Source organism: Lineus longissimus, chromosome 2 (genome assembly GCF_910592395.1).
Source record: "Lineus longissimus chromosome 2, tnLinLong1.2, whole genome shotgun sequence".
NCBI lineage: Eukaryota > Metazoa > Nemertea > Pilidiophora > Heteronemertea > Lineidae > Lineus > Lineus longissimus.
In genome coordinates, this window is record NC_088309.1 from 7,900,847 (window position 1) to 7,923,913 (window position 23,067).

General features: G+C 39.1%; 1 protein-coding gene across 4 annotated transcripts in view; it reads left to right on the forward strand.

Moving 5' to 3' along the window:
• The window catches only part of LOC135482490 (FMRFamide receptor-like), a 69,165-nt gene extending 46,357 nt beyond the window's left edge, over window positions 1-22,808 (forward strand). For 2 of the 4 annotated variants that reach the window (XM_064762558.1, XM_064762559.1), the window contains exons 2-3: window positions 16,706-16,765; window positions 19,524-22,808. In XM_064762558.1, coding sequence (XP_064618628.1) covers window positions 20,226-21,704 — 1,479 coding nt within the window. In that variant the 5' untranslated portion in view covers window positions 16,706-16,765; window positions 19,524-20,225 and the 3' untranslated portion in view covers window positions 21,705-22,808. Of the gene's footprint in view, window positions 1-117; window positions 291-16,705; window positions 16,766-19,523 lie in introns of those variants that run through there. The other 2 variants (XM_064762557.1, XM_064762560.1) reach the window with 2 other exon arrangements.
• The last annotated feature ends 259 nt before the right edge of the window (window positions 22,809-23,067 follow it).

A 23,067-nucleotide genomic window follows, 5' to 3' on the forward strand; every position in this document is an offset into this window, starting at 1 on the left:
GATTATCTCATAATATGATACCTTTTCGAAGGAGTACTGGCAGTTCTCTTTACTTTAAGAGACATACGATAAGAGACATACCATAAACCGACAATATTTTGGTAATTTGTTCATCGTTACGACCTCTGCTATTCGTCGTGATATTGATAAGCCTAGTTCTAATAGATAGTGGCATCTGGTTATGATTGGGATTTGATGTGGCAGTTCCGAAGAGCAATCGAAAATTCGATCACGTAAGTGAAAGTGCTCTCGGAATATCTGACCGAAGATTTGGATTTCATTTTGAACAGGTATGTTTACATTATAACTATTTTGCATATTTCTGCAAGTCAATGTCTATTCAGTCTCAACGACGTTATCCTTTCTTCTTTGACTCTTTTTTTACCGAATTCATACTGAAGATCGGAATTTCTACACGACTTAACCGTTGCCGGGGGGGGGGGGATCTTCAAGTGTCTTCAAATCAATCATTACCGTAAGATTGGGCGTAAGTTGTCTTAAAGTGCTGTGAAATTGTCCCATAGATTGTTGTATGCATTTTCCACCCTCCGCTGAACCAAACACGGTAAATCTTCTATTTCAACTGAAACACTGTACAAATAGTTAAATCAATGGCCGAGCCGAAATATATCATAGCTAAAAGCCCAAATGCGATAGTGTCATTTCATATTTTTCACAGATGGATGTGAGTGCTCCTGTATCGATCCAACGGGGAAAATGTGGACGATACCTTATAAGTTGCTTCTTCTGGTTGCGTAACGCCGATATATCAATACCACCAATTAGCATTGTCAGTTGCTGATGCTAATAAAATTCATTAGGAACACCAACTATTTTAGCTATCTTGAAAGTTAAGACGTTCGGTTCCATTAAGTTTTCCTACATTCATACGATATTTCATAAATGCTCATCAGAGGTTTGCTTTGGAGAAAGAGTTGCTCGAGAATTCGTTGCTGGTGACGTGAAATGCATGCTTCTCTAGCATTGGCTTTGCTGTGATGATACAAATATTGATGCATCCATTCCTTGCCTCTTTTTTTACCTTTAAAATGTCTTAATCTACGTTTAGAAACTTAAACAATATCACCACCATGTGTTGTTGATGCATTATTGTTCTGCATTTTGTGTTACGTTAGGCCTGGTATCATCTGTATGAACATGAACGCAGTAAATTGATACCCTCACATTTTTTAATTTCACAACATGACAATCAGATTTTGTCACATTCTGGACCAACTGCCAGCATATTCTGTACGAGCAGTTGAGTTTCCATACACACAGTCACGAGTGTTCATCAATTTCAAGTGTATTTATGTCAAGTTTTTTGTAGATGGCATCAAGTGTGTATTTATTGATTCAAACTATTTAATGCTGTATCTTGGATGATGGGCGTAACACATCACCTTGCCTGATGATGCATTAACCGTTAGGAAAACAACATGCATTTTAGTTTTAGATCCGTGTTTTGTCTGCATTTGGAGATATTACAGGGTTATAATGACAGAAAAATTGTCTCAAATAAAACACAAATAAGGTATACATGTAAACGGAATAATACTTTCGATTTAGTACTCTCTAAATGTAAAAGAGTGAACCCAGAGTGTAGTTAGGGACCACTCTTGCAAAAGAGTGAAATTCCACTCTTTTTGGAGTGAATTCCACTCTTTTGCAAGAGTGGTCCCTAACTACTCTTTTACATTTGGAGAGTATAAGACTGTGTTCAACTTGGAAGACGTTTGTGTTTGGTACGAGAAGGAACCAATTGCTTCTTTTGAGACCATGTTATAAATCTGGCGTGCAAGATTTCATGTGCTTTAAAAGCTATAATGGTATCATGGTTAAAATGGAGAACAGCTTAGACTATTATCAGACTAAATCATCAATAGCAGTTGGTCATTCGCTGACAAGAGCTTTTAAGACAGTGCCTTGAACGGTAACCTGTCAAAGAAGACATGGTATGGTTCGACAGCTAGTCTCTAATAAATCCTAGTTGATTAGGGAAAAGGCGTTAGAGAACGTCATCATCATGCATAGGTTTGGTGCATTACGGATGAAGGTATAGCCGCCGTTGGCAATGGTAATGCACAGTCAACATTTGCCGACACAACAATATGTATACACTATCTCGGAGAATGTTTGCAGAAGGCCTATATTCTAAATAGGAAGTGACTATTTGGCAAGCCCAGCTTACCAAACAGTGACTTTTTCTTGTCCTGAATGGAGAGCCGAACTCATTAATGTTAAAGTAAAGTCTCCAGCTCGCCAAACAGGGTCGATTTTTTACCTGTTTGGCAAGCCCGGCTGGCCGAACAGGGTGGCTTTTTAGTGCTGTTTGGCAAACAGGACAAAAAAAGATGCCTGTTCGGCGAGCGGCTTGCCAAATAGACCCGGCCCTATAATACAGTATTGCTATAGATTTAGTACTATTCTACTATAAGCTATAAACATTGCAAGGGTGGCGGGTGATGTATATATGCTGCGTTGATAGAGGAAAAACAGATGTCTCAACGTTTCCTAAGGTTTTCCCTCTTCTGGTATATTGTTAGACAAGCTGAAAAAAAGGAGCAACTGCAAGATGGGGTTAATGCATAGGACTTTAGGTTGTTTTGCCTTCCATCCCTGCAACTTACAAAGCAGCTGACCGATGGTTTCGTCTTTCCTGTATAATAGTGTACGAGTTTCCACAATGACAATTAGTTAACTTGTAGGGAAAACAATTAGTACTAGTTGGTTATGTCAAATGTACATTCGTTGCATTGTGAACAGCTGTATTACACACAACAGAATAGATCAACCTCTGTGACTCTATCGTACCAGGTATTGATTAAATAATTCGAAATGGGCGTTTTGTTTGAAGTCTAAGTAGTGCTATATGTTTTAGATGCTCGTTCTAAATAGTTAATGATTAAAAGACTTTTCATAAATTGTGAACAAATTCACTTGTTGCCTGTAAAACTAATGTAAAATTAACTTATTTTCAACAAATCAATTAAAAGTCAAAAGGAGTGACGGAATGATGTTATAAATTATTGTCCATGTACACAGGCACTATCAGAGCAGGCTGCTCGGTAAGTTGGAAGGCCTGCCTTGAATACTCATGTTTAAGATAGAATTCTCGGTCATTTGGGGAATTGATTCTCAAATGTACACCATATCCATCTCGCCATAAGAGCCTGGGCAGTATTGACTTTTGTCAGTAATTAAATGAATTGTAGGTCCTTGTACTTGCGGACTCGCACTTGAAGATACGAAACTGTGTGGTATTTCGACCGGATCTAAACATTTTCAAGCACCTGTCATCGTGGCAGCCGGGCGAAAAAAGGACGGATATCTAAGTACTTGCTTTAACACACGAGAGCCAGTTTAAATGTATCGCATTACTACTTCCGGTACACATCACGACCAGCTTAAATGAACCTTATTAAACCCGTAATATGTACTTCAACTCACAATGTGAGAGTGCTACATATACATAGTTTTAAAGTACCCGAGCTGATCGCCGCATGGGTAGCATGTGGCTTAGCCCATTAAGCAATTGGTGGGCTTCAAATTGAGTGTTTTACCAACACTTATTTTACAGCCACATGGTTACACTTCCGAGGTCCCTTCGGTTTCATCATTAGCAAATTACTTCCAGTTTCCCTTAGGCGTTTTACAGAGGTGGGTGAGGTCATGTTCGTATGTTAGTTTGTTATGTATTGTTTGTGCACCTATCAATCCGCTTTAACACAAAGTATTAACAAAAATCAGAATCAGTGTGATGCTACCAGTGGCGGCGCTTTTTGTCAAGCAGGGGCATTATCCTCGTTGCCAGATCAATCCCTCGTCCAAGCTGTCCCTTTATGCATATTCTCCGGGTTTTTGCACCAAATCCCAACAAGTAGTGCGCCCAATACCAAGGATTGTATCATATTCAAGTAAGGAGCAGAATTCTATGCAGCCACCATCCAAATCAGGAACACGAAACTCGCAGCGGGAATTAATCAGTCGTGCTGTTTGGCAAAGGTTCAACGAGTAACCATTTGAGGGTATACTCAGGATGCCAGTAACCATAATAACGTCCGGTCGTTCTTCTCTACTTCTGCAATTGGCTTCTCAAACAGCTACATGGAAATGTACAACGTTTTATTGGCGTACACGGTTTGTTGTCATCAGCTCTACCACCGCTCCAAGTACATACACATTGGGTTTTTATTGTTCTTGCATGAGAATTGTCCTGAACAATAGTCTCGGGCAACGACGCAAGACAAAGCCAAGCTCAAAAACCTTTGTCGGACGCCCTCACCATTTTCTTGCCAGGTGCCTATTGTTATCTTAATCATCTTTGTTGGAATGGCGTTTAGATCAATAGCCAATAAGAAAGGGATCAATGGACCTATTGTTGTCATATACATGTACATACAGACGTTTTATGGATTGATTCAAATACTGCCAATATTGATGTAAATTACTACTACCTTGATGTCAATCCTAAAAGAGCATCAGTGCCCTATAAATGTAACTTGTCCCAGTTCAAATCACTTCAGTGCCATGCAACATGTGTGCATCATGTACCTAAGGTGCTAATTAATGGCAGTACCGCAGAAAGTGCACTTAATATTTCTTATAGCTTGCGGGTCATGCAACTGCGATTATAAGTTGCAAACATTGCTCTCGAAGACAAGTGTTTGATGTAATAAAGGAAATATTTGCTGCATGTTGCATTTGTTGGTTTGATTCCCACGAAGTCTACTTCTTTGAGAGGTCAGCAAGTATGTTTTCGCATGAAGTTATGCACTAGCTGTCCTGTCTGTCTCACAGGTCATGGCGGTCACAGAGAGCTTGTGGCCCCTTCCGTCTCCCATTCCGACTTCAACTCCGAGGTTGAGTTACAGTTATCTGGCCATTTGATTTCATCTGCGAACCTTTTCACATTGATCAACTAAGCGTACCTGCATAATAATATTTCAAAATCCAAATTCGATCTGTGCGCATGGGACAGGTAACCAGGTCGTTTACCAAGTCAATGTCCATCACCACGACTTGGAATACGACTTCATTATTTCCCTCATGCACAGGTCCGATCCGGAATTTGAAATATCATTGTGCACGCACACGGAGTCCATAAATGTTAAAGCGTTTGCCTCTTCAGTTTATTTCGAAATTTTCATTAAACGACTATAATTCACTCTCAAAGTTGAAGTCGGAGTGAGAGTCGTAAATGATGTGCAACTTTTGTATTGAGGGATTCTCTTTGCTCTCCGAGGCGGGAAATGGTTTGCTGAAGAGCAGTTAGGTAATAAAAGCTTGGACTCATTTTGTCGTAGCGAGATAAACCACTTCATGTGGACTCATCAGTGCGAATGAATTACTGACGTGTGTATAATCTATATTTTCCATTACTGCCGTGACAGTTCTTTGGCTCTTCTCTTTAGTCAAATACTACAGAGTTACATGTACCATTTAGCTCGGATGAGCAAACTAACGTGTCTATCCATAATTTTCATTATCGAAAGACATTTTTTTAATTGTTCGATTTTAATCGTAGTCCTCAAAATTCAAGCACTATCTCACCTATTCCTTTGGAATGGAATGGAATGCTGCTGATGTGCAAAACAAACACTTTTGGACTTCTAATGAACAAAATGTTGGCGTCAATATTGGCTTCTATGTCATTTATATCAATTAATAGATGTATATCGCAATTAATTCAAATCTAGTTTATGACCGTCAAGTACTATTCAAATATTACGAAATGGAATGCTGCTGTGTAAAACAAACACTTTTGGACGTCTAATGAAGAAAACATTATAGCCTCAATATATCGCAATTTGTACAAATGTCGTTTATAGCCGTCAAGTATTTCTCAAACATTGTACCTATTAACTGTGGCAATGATGAGTCTATATATTGCAAATAAAGTAACATCCATGGTTTATTAATTTTTTTCCCGAGATGCGAGTCCAACTGAGACAAAGAAGCAAGTGTAACCTGTTCAATATTTACACTTGAGAGAACTGTTTACAAACACTCAGCCAGGAGACATCGATAATTTATTCAATATTGCATTTACCCTACGGTACAAGCTGAATGGTAATATCAACGATATAAAGAGTATTCCAAAAGAAACTAAATCTATATTGTTATATTATGGATATGTATTGGCTTAGCAATTAAAGGTCGACTATGAGCTTGGAGACATAAATGTTTGAAGGTTGCGTCTTTATGACATGAATGACATCTGAATGAAAAACAGCCTAAGCTTCGTCAGCGACACGTGATTACGACGATGACTCATGATGGTCAATGTCACCAGACACATTGCGTGGGGGACTAAAATGTGTATATCCGTGCGTACCGGTGTTAATGAAAACTGCCAGTTCTGGCAGTGGCAAAGGATGGTTTTTAGAGACTTCTGATCACACCAATGGACTAACTTTGTGGCAAATGTTTTGTACAACCAGACATTGGGTTAAAATGTCCCGATTAGGTTGAAACTAATTGCGGCACGAACACTGGCCAAATGGCAACTCAATTATAATATCAATCCTTGCGCCACGCTTTGGTGTTGCAGCTTAGTCTGTCTAATCTCGAACACACTCTTCCTGGTCAATCCATTATCAGTGGCGTCAAGTTCTTTACACATTCGCATCACTAATACTAGCCCAAGTCATGTTGATTACTTTTTGTCACACCCTGTAGAATAGGCACATTGGCTTTTGTCATCAGGATTTTTTCTTTGAGTTATGTTTAGACATCTCTCTTTATCGTCATGGAGACAAAATGGTCCGCCTGAGGCATCTCTCTGAATCTCCATTTAACTTAAAAATAAAACGCCATATACTTGGTAGATAGATCTAAATGGGAGGCATGGAGTATTTTGTTTGATTTGTTAATCCTCTAGGTATAAAACCCATAATCAATAAAAAATGCCTCGTTTCAGGACGTCTCAAAAGTGAACTAACATTACCCCGGACGGAATGAAAATACTAAGTTTGCATGAAGCCTGCATGATACTTGGCACCAAGGAGGGGTGGCTTTTATGCATAATCGTGGCAAGAGTTCTTGTCTCTACTAAATTATTATCTTCGTTAGATTTTACATGTTGGTGGCTCTTTGAACATAATCGAGACACTGTTCCTCTGAGATGGTGACCTTTCACGGCGTATATTGCCGCCATTCAATTACTACAAAAAATTAATTCGGCTTCACAATCTCGTTGTGAACGGATTAAACCCCACATCATACTCCACATCGATACATCAAATCATTGGTAGGTTGCCTCTATTTCACTAGTTGAGTTGAATTTCAGATTTTTTATTCCAGTGTGTTTACAGAAACTTCAAATGATCCAATGACATGATGACCTTTACCATATCGTAACGTATTCTTTCCTTGCTTTATAAAGACCGCCATCTCATTAAACTTCGAAATGAACGCCATATCCTTGCTGGATTAAACCCCAACATAAGCCGAGATATCGAAGCATCGATTGTTCGCCTCTCCTGATTCACCGCTACAAGACCGTTGCGAATTCTTTTCCCGCATCATCAAGATCATAAAATGGCCTCATCATAAAAACAATCATTATGTCATCACGGAAGATGAGCCGGGGCAGTTGTTAAGGGAACGGTTCTGCACATATCCCTCCTTTTCGCTGAAAAGCCTATCCTGACTGCATAGTTGTGTTGGCCGAAAAACCATTAGAGATTATTCAAAAGCTTACAAACCTTTATTTTGAAAAGTGTACGGCACCAAGTCTCGTCATGCATTGAGAAATAATGTGCCTCTCATGCATATTAGTCATATTCAGTGATCCTGTCTGATGATCCAAAAATAAATGATTTTTTTCTAAAATAAGCTGTATTATTTATGTACCTTATTGGTGTCCCTGCAGCAATTATGATGTGAGGCTTCATGGCTTGACATTGCTCTCAGCCAATCCCAGGTACTATTGACATTTGTTTTTTTTGAATTAATCAAATAAAACTTCAACTTTGAAATACGCCCAACTTTTCAGCGGTTAAATGTCATCTCATCAAGTAAATGTAAATTGTGTGGGATTGGTATATGATGTGTTTGCGTGTAGCCACAGGCTTGTGATTCATCAAAAGGCTGATGGTATTGGTGGATTTCTAATTGTCAAACAATTCGTTACCATCAATAATTGGAAGCGCTATGACAGAGATTGTTTCTGAAAATGTACTTACCTAATCAAAGAATGCGCAGAAGACAGAGGAGAGCTGTACCTTTGAGAGCATTCAAGGGAAGTCACAAGGACATAGTGAGGGCGTCTTGAACTTCAAGTCATGACAAAGCAAGTTGTTTATTCGAATCGCCTAAATTAACCTGTAACTATTGTAGAAAGAGTACAACGAAAATGTAGCACGATCAAACACCAATGTTTTTGCATCTTATCGAGATACACCCCGGCTACGGTTAAAGGGATTATACCATGAGGTTGAGGATGATAAACATGTTACACAACTGCACACAAATCTTGAATCCAACAAACCTATAACCGTCTTCCCAGACGCCCATTACCTAGGATGATCTTTCTCAGAAATCGAATTAAAACCTGTCAAACGAATGCAATATGGTGACACGATCTTGACATGCCTGCAGGCACCGATCGTGGTCTGATTGTAGTAAAGAGGTTGTTTCGCGTATGCTCTTGCATCTTAAGTGGTATACTTTTATATCGAACGTGAAGTTATTGTTCAGTAAATTTAATGTTCGTACAAGTAACAGAACACTTTATATTTTGAGTGTCTTCAAAACGGAAATTATTTGAATGATCTTCTGGTATGACACTGGAAAAGGATTACCACTTGCACCGTTCATTGTCGAAAAATGTCTACAACGCTAAACGTGTACACGTAATTTGTCAGAATATTATAAATCTTCTATCAGTCCTTACCAACCAACTGATGCACCCACTGTTACTGAGACAGTAACGTATTGTTATCGTTAAAGCGAGACACCTTCCATTAGTCTGCATATCTTGCTTCTGGGCCTTTTTTCGAAGGAGGTGGAGGCAAGAACATCGTCTCATAGAAAGGCCCATTCATCCATCGGAAGTAGGAACTTTGTGAAGGGGGCGGGTGACATTATTGGTAAATACGAATAAAGTTACGGGCCAAATCAGACAAACGTTGTTATTTTTCGTGTTGGCGATCCTCTTCTTCTTGTTGTATGCATTTACTGAGAACATGTACTATTTCCGTCGGCTGATGATCTTATCCGTTCTGTGTTGGTGGGTCTTTGTATATTCTAAGAAAATTTGTTCGACGAGATTCGGTGAAATTGGGCATCCCACTACCACTTTTTTATATGGGTCTGTTGGAACCATCCAGTGATTTGGTTGCCTTTTTTGGCTTTTTATTGCTATTTTAGCAGAGCTTTGGTGCTTGGACGCTGTACACAACAGGCACAATATTACTTGATCCGAATGCGAACATCAGCTCACGCAGGTATACCGGGAGAGAGCCGTTTTTGCAGAGAAACGATGCAGGGACTCTGAGTCACTGCGCAGTACCACGTGAGATGCTCGGAACAGCATCATGGTCGAAGTTCAGGATTTTGATTCTACGGGATGCCACTATGACTCGCAACCCTATGCTGTTAACAAGAACTCGTCGATTCTGTTTTCCTGCAACCCTCTTATTAGCTGAACTTTCGTAGGCGCGTTGCTATAATCATGGTGGTGTCGAGTTTCTTCACGTCACAACAAACGTGCTAATTACAACTCGTCCCCAGGCCATCTCAGTCTGCCTAGCCCTTTAAGTAGCACTGTTACTTAATATTCACTTCGTGTAACAAGACACATGTTTTCTAGGAAATTTAAAATGTGACATTTTTCACTACAAAGATTTTAAATGGCCTGTTGCTGCTCTTCCTTCATAATGATGGATAAACTGTGGTGTATGTTGGATTATCATTACAAAGTTTCATGATACCTGCACCAGGGCATTGTGCATAACTGCACATCTATTTTCCTACGCCACCAGTAAATACGAACGACGGCCATGTACTCTTTTGAGAGAGTAAATAGCACGTTAAAGTACATGATATGACTGTTTCTAATTTATTGCTGCTAAAAATGCACGGATTTATTTTGTAGTTCATGTCTTAGCGATCTGCCCATGGCAGTGAGCGTGCGTTTTGTATCATCTCGGAAAAAACTTGTGCAAGAAAATGAAAACAAAAGACAAGCACTATTAAAGAGGGATTCTCGTATAATTTGTTCAAATATTTAGCTGAACTTGCATGACACATTCAATTCCGGTTTTTGGAGAGATGATGTGAATGTCATTGAGACTGAAGTGAATTTGTCTGCAAATCGTTATTTTTATTGCAGCTGTTTCGGTCCATTTCCTCTATCTCTACGTTTCCATTGTTGGTTGCAATACATGACAACAAAATGGAAAGGAACAAACACCCGTCCGGCGTTTCACATCGCGTTTGTATTAATATCGCGAGAAATATTACCGATGATGTTTTTAAACCTGTTGTTTGAACAAGTCTGAACCAGACATGTAACTGTGGATTATGAAATACTCACATCTTTTCGTTTTACTTATCAGAATCGAATAAAATGATTTTTAAAAAACAAAAAGAAGAAAAACCAAAACATCTGTCCTGTACTTTAGTACCCAACGAGTTTAAAGTTTAATCCAATACATGTAAAGGTACTTGCGTTTACGTTAAGCAATAACATTGCATTTTCAGTAATCGCAATAATGCCTACCAATTTAATAGTCAACCATTCTGCTTAAAGAACAAGGCTTTCGTAAATTATTCACGTTGATAGGTAATAAATGATGCTTCTCTTCCTTTTGGTAATTTGTCAAGTTGACACTTTTTTAAGAGACACTCAGGATAATTCACTTGTTAAAAGATAGGCTAACTGCTCTTCAATAATGCCTTTTAAATATGAATCATTAATGAGAATCAAATGAAATATAATTTCTAAGAAACCATCAATCGTCTGCATTGTTTCAGGCTTTCAATAGTTTCATCAAAAAAACATTCCTCCAGAAGAAAAGATTTTTTATATTCATGAAGATATTTTTCGGGAACATCATCCTCAAAACAATTATGTGCATCAACCGCTCAAAACATTGGTTATTGGTGCGATTGGTGAGGTTTTGCTACATGTAGGAAATTGATAATTGGTAAAGGCCTACGCCGTTCTTTAAAATTTAATTTTCAAAATAAATTACAAATTTCAAACATTTAATGTTTGAAATTTGTAATTTATTTTGAAAATTTCAAATTATGTACTGAATAAACATTTCAACATTGCTGTGGCGTAGACAGATATACACTACGCATACCAGATTTCAGCGAATTTGTATGCATAGTATTTACTGCACCACGGCATTGTGTATGTACATGTAACTGTATTTCTTTTTACCTGGACCGCCAGTAACTATACGAACGGCGCACCACTTTAAATGATTTCACAGATACGGTCCTGATTCGTCCATGTCGGCAGCTCTCTAACAATTCCAATTCACTTCATCACAGGATACGAACGACAGTCATCCTGCGAGTCCGGCATCGGACTGTTCCTCGTTGCTCGTCATAGGATTTTCACAAATGTCGCCGATTTTCAACCAATCCCTCAGACAATAATATGCTCAAACCGTTGTTGCTTTCAAACTCGATAAGACTGCCTCCCACTATGATAAGAGATATCCGAGCTTGTAAGAAAAATCACTTTGGGCGAAGGATTCATCATTATTATGAATTATTGATTCTGGTGTATTGTTCCTCTGATATAATGTAATATCATAGATAAAGTAGCCCGTGGCAATATTTTTACGTAAGGAAATAGAGTCCTTTCCCTGTCCTTCCCGTTCACCTGCTCACTATTTCCATTTGTACCAGTTTGTGGGAAAGAACCTGGGGCGGTATCAAGGGCAGCCATGACCTTTCACTCGGTGTAATTACTTCAAAACCAAAAATTGTGAGACTGAAATGATGTTTGGGATAGTGGTAATACAACCATATTTCCGGGACTTACAAAACGCCAGTGAACAACGGATCAGCGGACTGCGGAAGACCTTAACATTATTTTTTCCGATGTTGAATATATTGTTGTGCAGTCCCACCCATTGGTAATTTCAACATAAGAACAAAAGTTGTATCTTGGATAACTCGTAGTGCATTTGCTGCATACGTGTACTTATTTCATGTAGCCCTGTTTGATGCTCTATTATAAAGTAAGATCAAAGTGTCCGAATGTACTTTTTCAGTCCAGATTTCGCGTTCCTGGAATTGAAGAAATAAAAGTGACATGACAATTGTCATGACGGCTTGTAACCATGGCCAGTTTCCATGCATGTATTCCTTCCGGGTATTTTTTGTTTTTTATTGAAAAATTACCCTGTGAAGGTCACCACCATCATTTATGAACCAACAGGTTTGTTTCTATTTTTGCTAACTTCTGCTTTTATGATACCAGTTATCAAACGGCGCGTCCCTGTAACGTATAGCGCTATGTTATCTACGGTTACGCTGTGTTACATTTCAAAAGGAGTAAATCATGATGCTTTCGGCTGTTCAAACTACCTGTAATTCATATCTTTCATATTCATTCGATAATAACGATTTTTCTAGTTGTTCTTCCTGAAACAGCCCACGGATAACCAGGGTAGTTCATGTTCTGGTTACTCATAAATAGCCTGCATTGCATCTACAACCACGCATTTATTGGGATTATCTGGGATTGTCTCAATGATATTCATGAATGGAATTCAGAGAATCTGTTTGTTACCGAGTTACAATCGGGTTGCATTCAAATTCTTTTTTTTAGTCGAGATGTTAATGCTGGTATCGTACCTCAAGTGAGAAACCGTGAATATAATTGGCTAAGAGATGTCACGTAAGACGGTAACATAACATTTCCCGAAGTTATGTCGTCGTTTCAACACTCATCAGCTAACTTTTCCCCAAGTCGTGTCATCGTTTCAACACTCATCAACTAACTTTTCCCCAAGTCATGTCATCGTTTCAACACTCATCAGCTAACATTTCTCCAAGTCATGTCATCGTTTCAACACTCATCAGCTAACATTTCCCCAAGTCAGATCATCGTTTCAAAACTCATCAGTTAACATTTCCCCAAGTCATGTCATCGTTTCAACACTCATCAGTTAACATTTCCCCAAGTCATGTCATCGTTTCAAGACTCATCAGTTAGCATTTCCCCAAGTCAGATCATCATTTAAACACATACAACAGTTTTCGCAGTATATTACCAAGTCATCGTTAGTCATAATAGTTATCAATGCGCAGTATTTCTCCTGTCAGTTCATCCTATTGATCCCAACACCTACCACTTTCGATATATTTAACCATTTGATATTAGATACTCTTCCAGTTCAAACAACTACATTTCGATTTCTATGTGTTGATCAAATACTTTGAAATCAATAGTTTGTTCATCGACAATATTGAATATGTCTGTTTCACATCATGCCAATTAATACCCTTTAGTTCTTGAAAAATTGCAATATCTTTTATATATGTTTATGTTGCTGTGTATCATTTACCAAAGGAGTCTATCTCTGTTGGTGACACAGACACTGTTAAAGAGTCTAAGAATAGTTCATTCTTAACACGAAATATTAAAATTGAGTCATACTCACGTTCCCAGATCCACTGTATGTTTTCTCTTGGAATAGCATCAGCCCAATTCAAGAAAAGCCAACGGCAACCTTACTTAAATAGCTGTACCGAGCCATCCCCGCAGTTGGGAATAATGAGCTACCATTATAATATGAGTCGTATTGGTAATACCACCTTTTTATCTAAAGCAATACATCGCGCCGTCTTAAAAAAAGAGCTTTTTCTTTGGTGGTATTTGCTCTGATCCAGCTGCCGACATCTTACCACAAACCTTTTACCAATATCTTGGCGCGTAGGCTGTATAGAAACGAAAGCCTTCGGCATGCCCGTGTCGCAGCAGCTCGATCACAACCCACACTTCAACGCCACAGGAGAGCAAGCTTACATCGATTTTGAGACGAAAATTCCAATGGCCGCTGTATTAACAGAGGATAACAAGAAGAAAACCATTAAGTTGTTTTCATTTCATATCCATTTATAGCATGTTTTAGCGCCTCAGCTGGTCAGTCTGAGCCGCCAAAGGAAGGTATATAACTTTGGTAGGTCAACTGATATTCACTTCGAGGGACAACGGAAGAAATAAAAGGAAAACAATGATAGCAGTTATGCGTTTATTGTTATTATTTAACATGTCTGAAATGTATGAGTTCTGGCAGCGTCGCAACGCAACGATGTGGTGGTTCTATGAAAGCTCTCTCATAAACGATAACAATAATGTTGTGTGGTTTTCAATTGTCACTTGGTCCATTAAGAAAACCGTTGGACGACGATGTCACAATCTACGATATAGTTGTAGCCGAAAATAACTACATTTGTACATTTGTACATTTGTACAGTTGAACATGAAACTTAGCGAAAGGCCTTCGTACTACCGAGCCTTCAACGGTTATAGGAATTCATTTAGCGATATCAGACAAAAACTAACCACATAGCCATAAGAGCCCCTCCTCAGTGAATTGCACTTTGGATGGTATCGGTCATACGAGTTCATCAGGCTACTTGGACTGTAAAGAAAAGTCATTAAACGCCAGTTGATAGAATAATTGCCAGGCCAAAGGCATTGAAGTACCATCAGTGATGTTTTATGGTTAGCAACACTTACGGATTATTCTATACACGCCAGCAATAAGGTCACTGTATTAGGGTACAAATGGGTAGTGGTAAGATATAACATCCTAAATCTTGGAGGCTTTGCACTGGTATTAATTTATCAGTTGGTCATAACTTTTTGTTCAAACTAGCGATATTGTTGTTACTAAAGCTAGTGATTTTGGTTTAAAAAACTTACACTACTGACTTTATTTGTGAACTCAAAATAAAGTTTTTGTAGCGACATTTCATCTCATCTTTTCAGCCTTTCTGACTGTCACAACATCTTCAGGTTTGCAGTTATTTGCGCTCGTATCGGTAAAAGAAAGCACCTTGATAGAGGAATGGTTTGGAGGCATATAGTGGAAGATTCACATGAAGCTTTGCGCCAAGTTTGCAGCCAATTACGAGGAATAGAAGCCATTTTGTGTTGCAATCTTCACACATGAAATCATTTCACGTTAATTGCAAATCTGACAATTGACTCGTGAAAAATTCGCCGCTCTGAGACGGTTTTTTTGCCTTGTCTTATGCATAATAGGAAGATCAACAACCCTGCGCTAGATGATATCACCTATAAGCTTAGCTGATAGTCGTGATAGAAAGAACAGAAGTATGTAGTCAAAAGAAACAAGGCGCTGTCGTCATGAAAACGACGCTCTTTATATGAAGTGATGAGTGACAGTCATGCTTATAAAACGACCTGCATTTGAGTGCTTTGTCAGAGTTGATGCGAATGATATTCTCATGGCGTGATATTTCAACCTAACCTAGGAATACTATTGATGTAATCGGCATTGTTCATAGATAGTTGACGTCGTGTACGTGTATTTTCTCCATGAGTGTAGATTTTTTTCCCTGCACACTATCAGAGCAATTACTAGGTAGATAGTTCAACCTCGGGCAACTTCCCAAGCTTGATAATTGTTTTCCTTGATTCAGGAAGCAACATCTAACACAGAGGAAACTTGCATGGTTCCTAGCTTCTGTCTTCAGTATCACCATTGCCTAATGAGTACCGCACGCGCGCAAGTCGGTAGTGATACAGTAATAGAATCAAAATGACAGGAATGTTCTACATTGTAGGAGCGCTGCAATACCAAATATGTGATTTTTGTTATCTTAAAGTACATTTGTAACACGTTCATTGTCATGATGTACACGTAAAATGAAATAGATAAATAAAAGAAAAAAACTAAGAAAACCTCCTATTAGCATGTCACGACACGGTTGGACCGATAAACTACCAACATGGCCCCAAATCTCGGCGACGACCTTGCCATTCCTGTCTTATTGGTAAACTTTTACCGAGAAGTGCGTTACACAATGAACACTTGTTTTTGCTTGAGTTCAGTACATTTCACAATATTTCACAAATTGTCACTTTTTTCTTGTCCTTGCATGAACGTGTACCACTGCCTTCAGAACTTTTACTAATATTTCCTCGTGCTGGCAAACTAGAAGAATTTATTGACTTTGATTTCCTCGATTGATTTTTCAAAACTAGACCTGTAAGCCATATTGACACGACATTATTGACTTTCGTATTTCTCAAATCTTGTCAACGTCTGTATTTGTTTAGTAAATAGGATCAGCCTTGCTCTCATTTATATTGCTATTGTTGGTGTAATAGTAATCGGTGAGAAAGCCCACCGCTAAATTGGATCTTGCCTTTAAGTTGAAATAATGCAAGTCAATAACTGGAGTTTGTTTTGCTATGAAATGTTGACATTGATTTGGTCGGAACACAGTATTTAGGCGTGTCACCCACATGTACTTGACAAATTAAGTAGCTGGCCTCTCCAGAGTGCTTCCTGTGCATAATAGTTTGGCATGGACGAAAATATGACCGATTCTGGCACCGATTTCATCCCTTATTCGTGACATATACGGTACGTTAACGTAGAAAGGTCTTAGAAGTTTAATTTTAAATTGCCCAGCTCACCTTTAATCTTTTTTCACTTTTACAAAAAGTAAACGTATTACTATCTCTTTGCAGAATAACTGAGTCGGGAACTCGTGCTTTACGAGGATACCAAGTACATAGATTTATAACGAGGTACGTACTTATAAAAGTCCTTTCTAATGATGGTCTCCTGAATTTATTTTATACACATCGAGGTCTTGTGTCTTACACTTTTCGATGTACATGTAGTGCATGGGAGTGTCAAAGCCTCTAAAGTGAAGATGAATGGTGGTTACCGTGAAACATAAAAGGACGAGACGTCCTCTTTTCACCCCACTTTGTAAATCAGATGGTAGAGCCAATTAATCACCATCACAGCAGATTTATGTGAACACAGCACCAGAAGAGCATGGCACAAAAGCAGCTTGCGGATATTTACATGGTCGAGTGGTAATATTACTCCTTTTCCCTGTTCGAGTTGAGCAGAATGTGTAAGAAGAGTTGCCTAATTACACTTCGGAGTAGAAATAAGAGAGAACTTGTAGGTGACAAAAGCTGTGGCCTTCATCCCGTGTCTGTCGATGGGTATACCCGAGTGTAATCAGAAGGACGGCAACGAACATAGTTTTCGTATAAGAGGTTACAATCGATACGTCTCTGGCCATCGCTAAAAGGTTGGAGTTGCTGGCAAGTGTTTCGAAACATTTGTAGCTAGAAGACTTCGGACAGTTCATTTGTTTGCAGTTGGAAATGACTGCTCAATCGATGAAATATGTATAAAGAATGCATTGTGCTGTCAAATTCAATTTGGTGCTACAAAGAGTTGGAGGCGTTTTTTTCTTCTTCAAGGGTGCTGTGGTGTAACAGTCCGATCAATATCTGACTATATCACTTTCATGTAGATCTGCTGCTGCTATTTTTAGTAGGCTATACTTGTAGTTATACCAACATTTTGTTTCTAATCACATGTACATGTTTACGCTGAGCACGCAAAGCAATGCGGCTAACGGTGATAGTTAGGGTGCGTATAAATAGAAAGTATGTCGGACAGGCTTCAGGCCTGTGTCGTTACATGATAGTTCTCACAATCGTTATAAAACAGTATCCGCTGTATGCACTGTAAATTTATGGCTCGCCTCTGTTAAATCAACGAGGCCTCCTCGACCCATCCTGACAGTATCAGGACAATTCACTCGATACATACTTATACTCCCTCCATCTAAACATGCATACGGAGAAGGCCCTGTTTGGTCACTTTAAAGCTGAACTGCATGCACAAAACCAGAGCACCCCATGCGACAATAGTAAGAAATTCAAACGACCGAAAGGCCCTTCCGAACACAGCCTGAAACATGATAGACCTCCAATGCTTCGATGCGCTTGAGTTCACAAACCAGCAAGCCGTGGGACGATGCGGACCTTCGCAGAGAATTCTGGAAGGAAAAAAATAAAAAGGTCCTCTCATCGGGACTCGAACTCGAGAACTCTGGTTTTATTTGCCAACACTCTTATCCTCAAGGGCACTGGGCTGCATGAAATGCCTGTCGTTTTATACGCCTTTATAGAATGTACAAACATTTGTGTGTAATCTTTGTTCAACATCTTTGAGCGACTGCAGGAAGAAAGTCATTTTTTCTTTGCTATGCGTGATTATGTATGCGGAGTCTACGTTTTCTCTTTGCAATTCTTAACAAGCCGTAGAATGCCAACCCCATCACGGACGATATGAGGGCTGTGTTCCGTTCAAACTGGCCGGAGGAGGCCAAATCGATCAAATCGAAGGGCAACAACCAACGGCTTCATTTATGTCTCATGTGTCAAAGCAAGTCGAAACAAATCTGATAGCCATAAATTGGGATGCTGCGGACAAGTGAGGCAATTGCTTCTGCTATAATGAAATAAACAATGGCCGATCCCTGATCAGAATGTCTCTTAGTGCTAATGTCTATTAGTGCCCTTTGCTATTTGGGCGATTGCCGTCGATTAGTTTGTTTATGGAAAATGTCAGCAGTGACCGGGAATGCCCAAAGTAATGTGGTACTGTTCAGATGTATAACCTCGTGAGTGGGTGGCTCAAAGGTCATTGGGGTATTCATCATACAGTTATAATTTTGCTTCACTCCTACCAGTAATACCAAGTATGTAGATAAGAGACACTTGGTAATAATATACGCATACAGTGTCGTTGATGAGAGAATGTATATTTCCTGGCTTGTGCATATTGGTACGTGAGAGGCCCCAAGTTCATTGCAGTATTTGATCTTTCGTAGGTACATTTCTCCAGAAGTTTGTTATCTTATCGCTTTTGCATTGTCAATCGGAGTAAGTGTTAAAGGCCATGCTCGGTCATCTACAGTTTGAAATCTGAACTATTGGGTTTTTTATTTTTTTATTTTTTTAAAGTACCCCTATACCAACGAAGTTCGGCCTTAAAAGAGTATTTCAATATTGATTTAAAGATATTTCAACGAAGGGGTCTTCCAAAGGTGACTTGCCTTTGCAAATTGTACACCCATGGAATATTTCAGAAAATGATGTACAGCACCTGTTACCACCTGCCATAGCTGCTGAATGAGAAAGCCCTAATTAATTCCACCTATGGTAACAATGCGATCTTGATCCTGAAGTGTAATTAACAAAACGCCAAGTGTCAGTATTTACACCTATTTCGAGCATCCAATATAAGCAGGAAGATAAATGAAACTATGACTCCAGAGAATTGTTTTGCAAATACTGATATATTTACTGATCAAATAGTGTTGACAGTCTAAAGTGATCTCAACACCATCCGAGAAATATTAGAGAATCAATTGACTGAGGTAATGTGAGATTAGGATAGATACATTTTCTGCCCGTGAAGTATTTCAGAGCTGTCCTTATTTTATGAATAAATGTATCTTTTTCCTTACAGGTGAACTTTTGACGAATAGAAGGATATACCCGATGTCTATCGATTGAGGATATAGTCTCTGGAAAAACATTATCGAGGAGCGAAGCTTAGATTAGGAGCTGCCATTATTCTACAAATCACATTTTCAACAAAAATGGATACAACACGTTAATCACCACGGTATGACTTCAGTGAGGAATAATATTCTGACGGATACCCGAAATGTCTCTATCAAAGGAGTTCTATTACTTATGATTCCAAGGAGGTATTAGTTGTGAAATTTCGTGCTCGTGACGGATTTCTTTTGATTTCTATTGTGATTCTCTTTACCTTCATACGATTGTTCTCTTTATTGTTCTTAACACGACTCTACATGTAAATTCCCTGATGCTCTTTACGCGTCGAGCATGTGAGGAGAGCTAATTACTGGTGTTTGCGTGACAGAAAGCGTAGGTTATGATTTCACGCTGTTGGATATCCGAGCTCATTCAAAGGATAATGATTCTAGGATTCTACAAGTGGATAATATGTCAAGAACACGTTAGTCTATAGTAGCTGAATACATTGTGTTGACAGCATTAGATAAGTGCATTGTCGATTACTTACAAGAATGTGTAAAGTGATTAGGTGATATGCTTGATGTGCATTTCTTACATGATGCTCTTAGAATAGAAAAAGTTTCCTCATCACCCTAGAGAGCGCGCCGTTAAAAGAAAACCGGATATGGTCTTACAGTACGATACGGGTTCTGGAAATATTACACTTTCCTTTTCGACCCCTTTTCCTACCCTGGATCAAAATGGGTCGAATAATACCAACACGCTACCTGACGGCTGCAATGATGACTGCTTGTTTAAAGCAAACTTGGACAAGATCTTTGCAATTTTGACTATAGTTATTACTCCGCCAGGCCTGCTTGGTAATATTCTTACAATAACGGTGCTGACACACAAGAGCATGCGCTCATCGACTAACAACTATCTGTGTGCCTTAGCCATTTGGGACACAGTCGTCATCTTAACCGCCCTTCATTTAATTAGCCTCTATATACTTTTCCCAACTCTTACTTATGCGGTTCCGTTTGTATATCCCGTGGGGCTGACAGCCCAAACAGCAACAATTTGGATTACCGTATCTTTCACTGTGGAGCGTTATATAGCTGTCTGCCATCCACTAAAGGCAACGTCCATGTGTACAATACGGCGGGCGCGGGTCGTCTTAGGTTGTGTAACGATATGCTCATGGATATACAATCTCCCCCGCTGGTTTGAATATACCTTAGACGTCCCACCGGGCATACCGGCCCCAATGGTTACAACTGAATTCGGGAAAAATATAGTGTTCAAGGAGATATATTTCATTTGGTTATACTTGCCTGTCATGTGCATCATTCCACTTAGTGTTTTAGCTGTTTTGAACGTGTTCTTAGTGCGAGCAGTTCGGGAGTCTCAGAGACAGAGATCGGACATGAATGTGCGGCAATCTCGCGAGAATAACGTCACGATCATGCTCGTGAGTGTAGTTGTGGTGTTTATAATTTGTCAAGTTCCTGCCTTAGTATACAATGTTGCCTATGCTATAAACCAAGACGACGTAAATCATGTTAAAAGTTATTTTTTGTTATCAAGTTGTAGAAACTATTTAGTGGTCGTTAACAGTACCGTAAATTTCCTCTTGTATTGTGCCTTTGGACAGAAGTTTCGAAGAACTTTCATCAGAATAATATGCCCTTGTTGCCTCACAGATGGTATCGGGAGACAGCATAGCTTCTCTCATGCGTCGAATCAAGGACACGGGGCAGGACAGGTCCGAACTCATGCCAAAAATAGGTACTTTAAAATTCCAACAAATAGTGCCGGTAAGGCTCCGCAAACTAACTCTCCGCAGTGTGAGATTGATAGACAAGGCTCACATAAAAATACGACGCTGTCCTCCCTTTCTTCAAATGAGCTCACCCTATCTACGGTTGAGAACAAACAATTTCAACTGATACGATCTGCTGATGACCACTTTTCTGAAGTGACAAGCAAGCCCATAGCTGAGGAGTACGAGATGTCTGATTTGCACATAGCAAGTGACACTGAGATAGAACACGATGCCGATTCGCAAGACACCGTGCTTAGACATCTCATTTCTGATAAGGACTCATTTTGTATTTATCGCGTGGACTTCAAGAAAATGAAAAATGGCGTCGTCATTTGAGCAACTTCACTTGAGTAGCTGTGAAATGAACGCTTGCCGATAAAGATGTTTTTATAAACATTTCATCCTGTTATAGCGAGTTCGTTTCACTGACCATCGAGTTTTGGTATGGTATCATAGATGTTGTTGGAAATTCTGCTCTGAAGTTCCCGAGTGAAACTGGGACCAACACCACTAAAGTTGAGAATGTAAGTGCAAAATGGGGTCAAATTACATTTTCGTCAATTCAAAAAAAGCAAAACCACAGTTCAAATGTAAGAGAAGGGAACGTGCATGGAGCAGATCATTGCGTGTGACTTAGTTGATATGGAGATGTATATACTATTATTGGGCCTAAATATTTTTTTAAATAGAAATACATATAGCGAGGTAATGCTTGGAGGGCACAAATGCTGTAAAGAACGCCTGTGTAGAAGATCCTGTAGATATATCAAGACGCATTCGAAGGCATTGGTACAGTTTATTTGTCAAATAAGTCTGAACAGTATCATGACTAATGCAATCAAAAATCCCATCTATACACGGTCTCTGAATAATCATCGGTGCTAGCTGTGGCATTATATCAAATTGAGACATTCCTCTTTTAAGTTTCTATCAAAAAGTAATAAGTTTTGTTGAAATTAGATAGCCAACGACCAAGTCGACAATAAAAAAATACCACTCAACAGCCGCATGCGTTGTGCTCTACTCCTGCTTCGTGCCGCCGCAAGTCGTCGATGGGCGCATCAGGTTCGAATGTCACATGACCGGAATACGGCGTTATTGTACAGTGGGCTTCCCAATCCAGAGTCTTAACTAAAACATGTAATTCATACATTTCAGCGAACTCTTACCAAATTATTATTAAATTAAGTTAATTTATAACATTCCCACATAATACGTGTAACTGTATAATGTATTGTGAGGCGACATTCTCTCGGTCGGGGCCCTCCAAACACGTGGTTCAGAATCCAGTGACTCTAGCTAATCAGATGTGCACATTTTATTTCATGTTATTGTTGGTCATTTTCCTTAACAGGATGCTAGATATTGAATTATAGATGATTTTACATTCAAAAGACATGATTTTCAAGATTACGACAAACGTATTCAACCAATATCAAACGATTCACTCAAGCCGTATCGCGTATCGTCATCAGAAACGCGAAGAAAGCAATCATACTTGTACGAGTGTCTCTCGTGGAATCTGTCCGCATGTAAAGGGTTACATCATCATCATTATCATCGTCATCATCATCATCATCATCAATGCCGTCATTATCGTCTTCATCATTATTATCTTCGTCATCGTCATCATCATCGTCATCATCATCATCATTATCATCTTCATCATTGTCATCATCATCATAATCTCCATCATCAC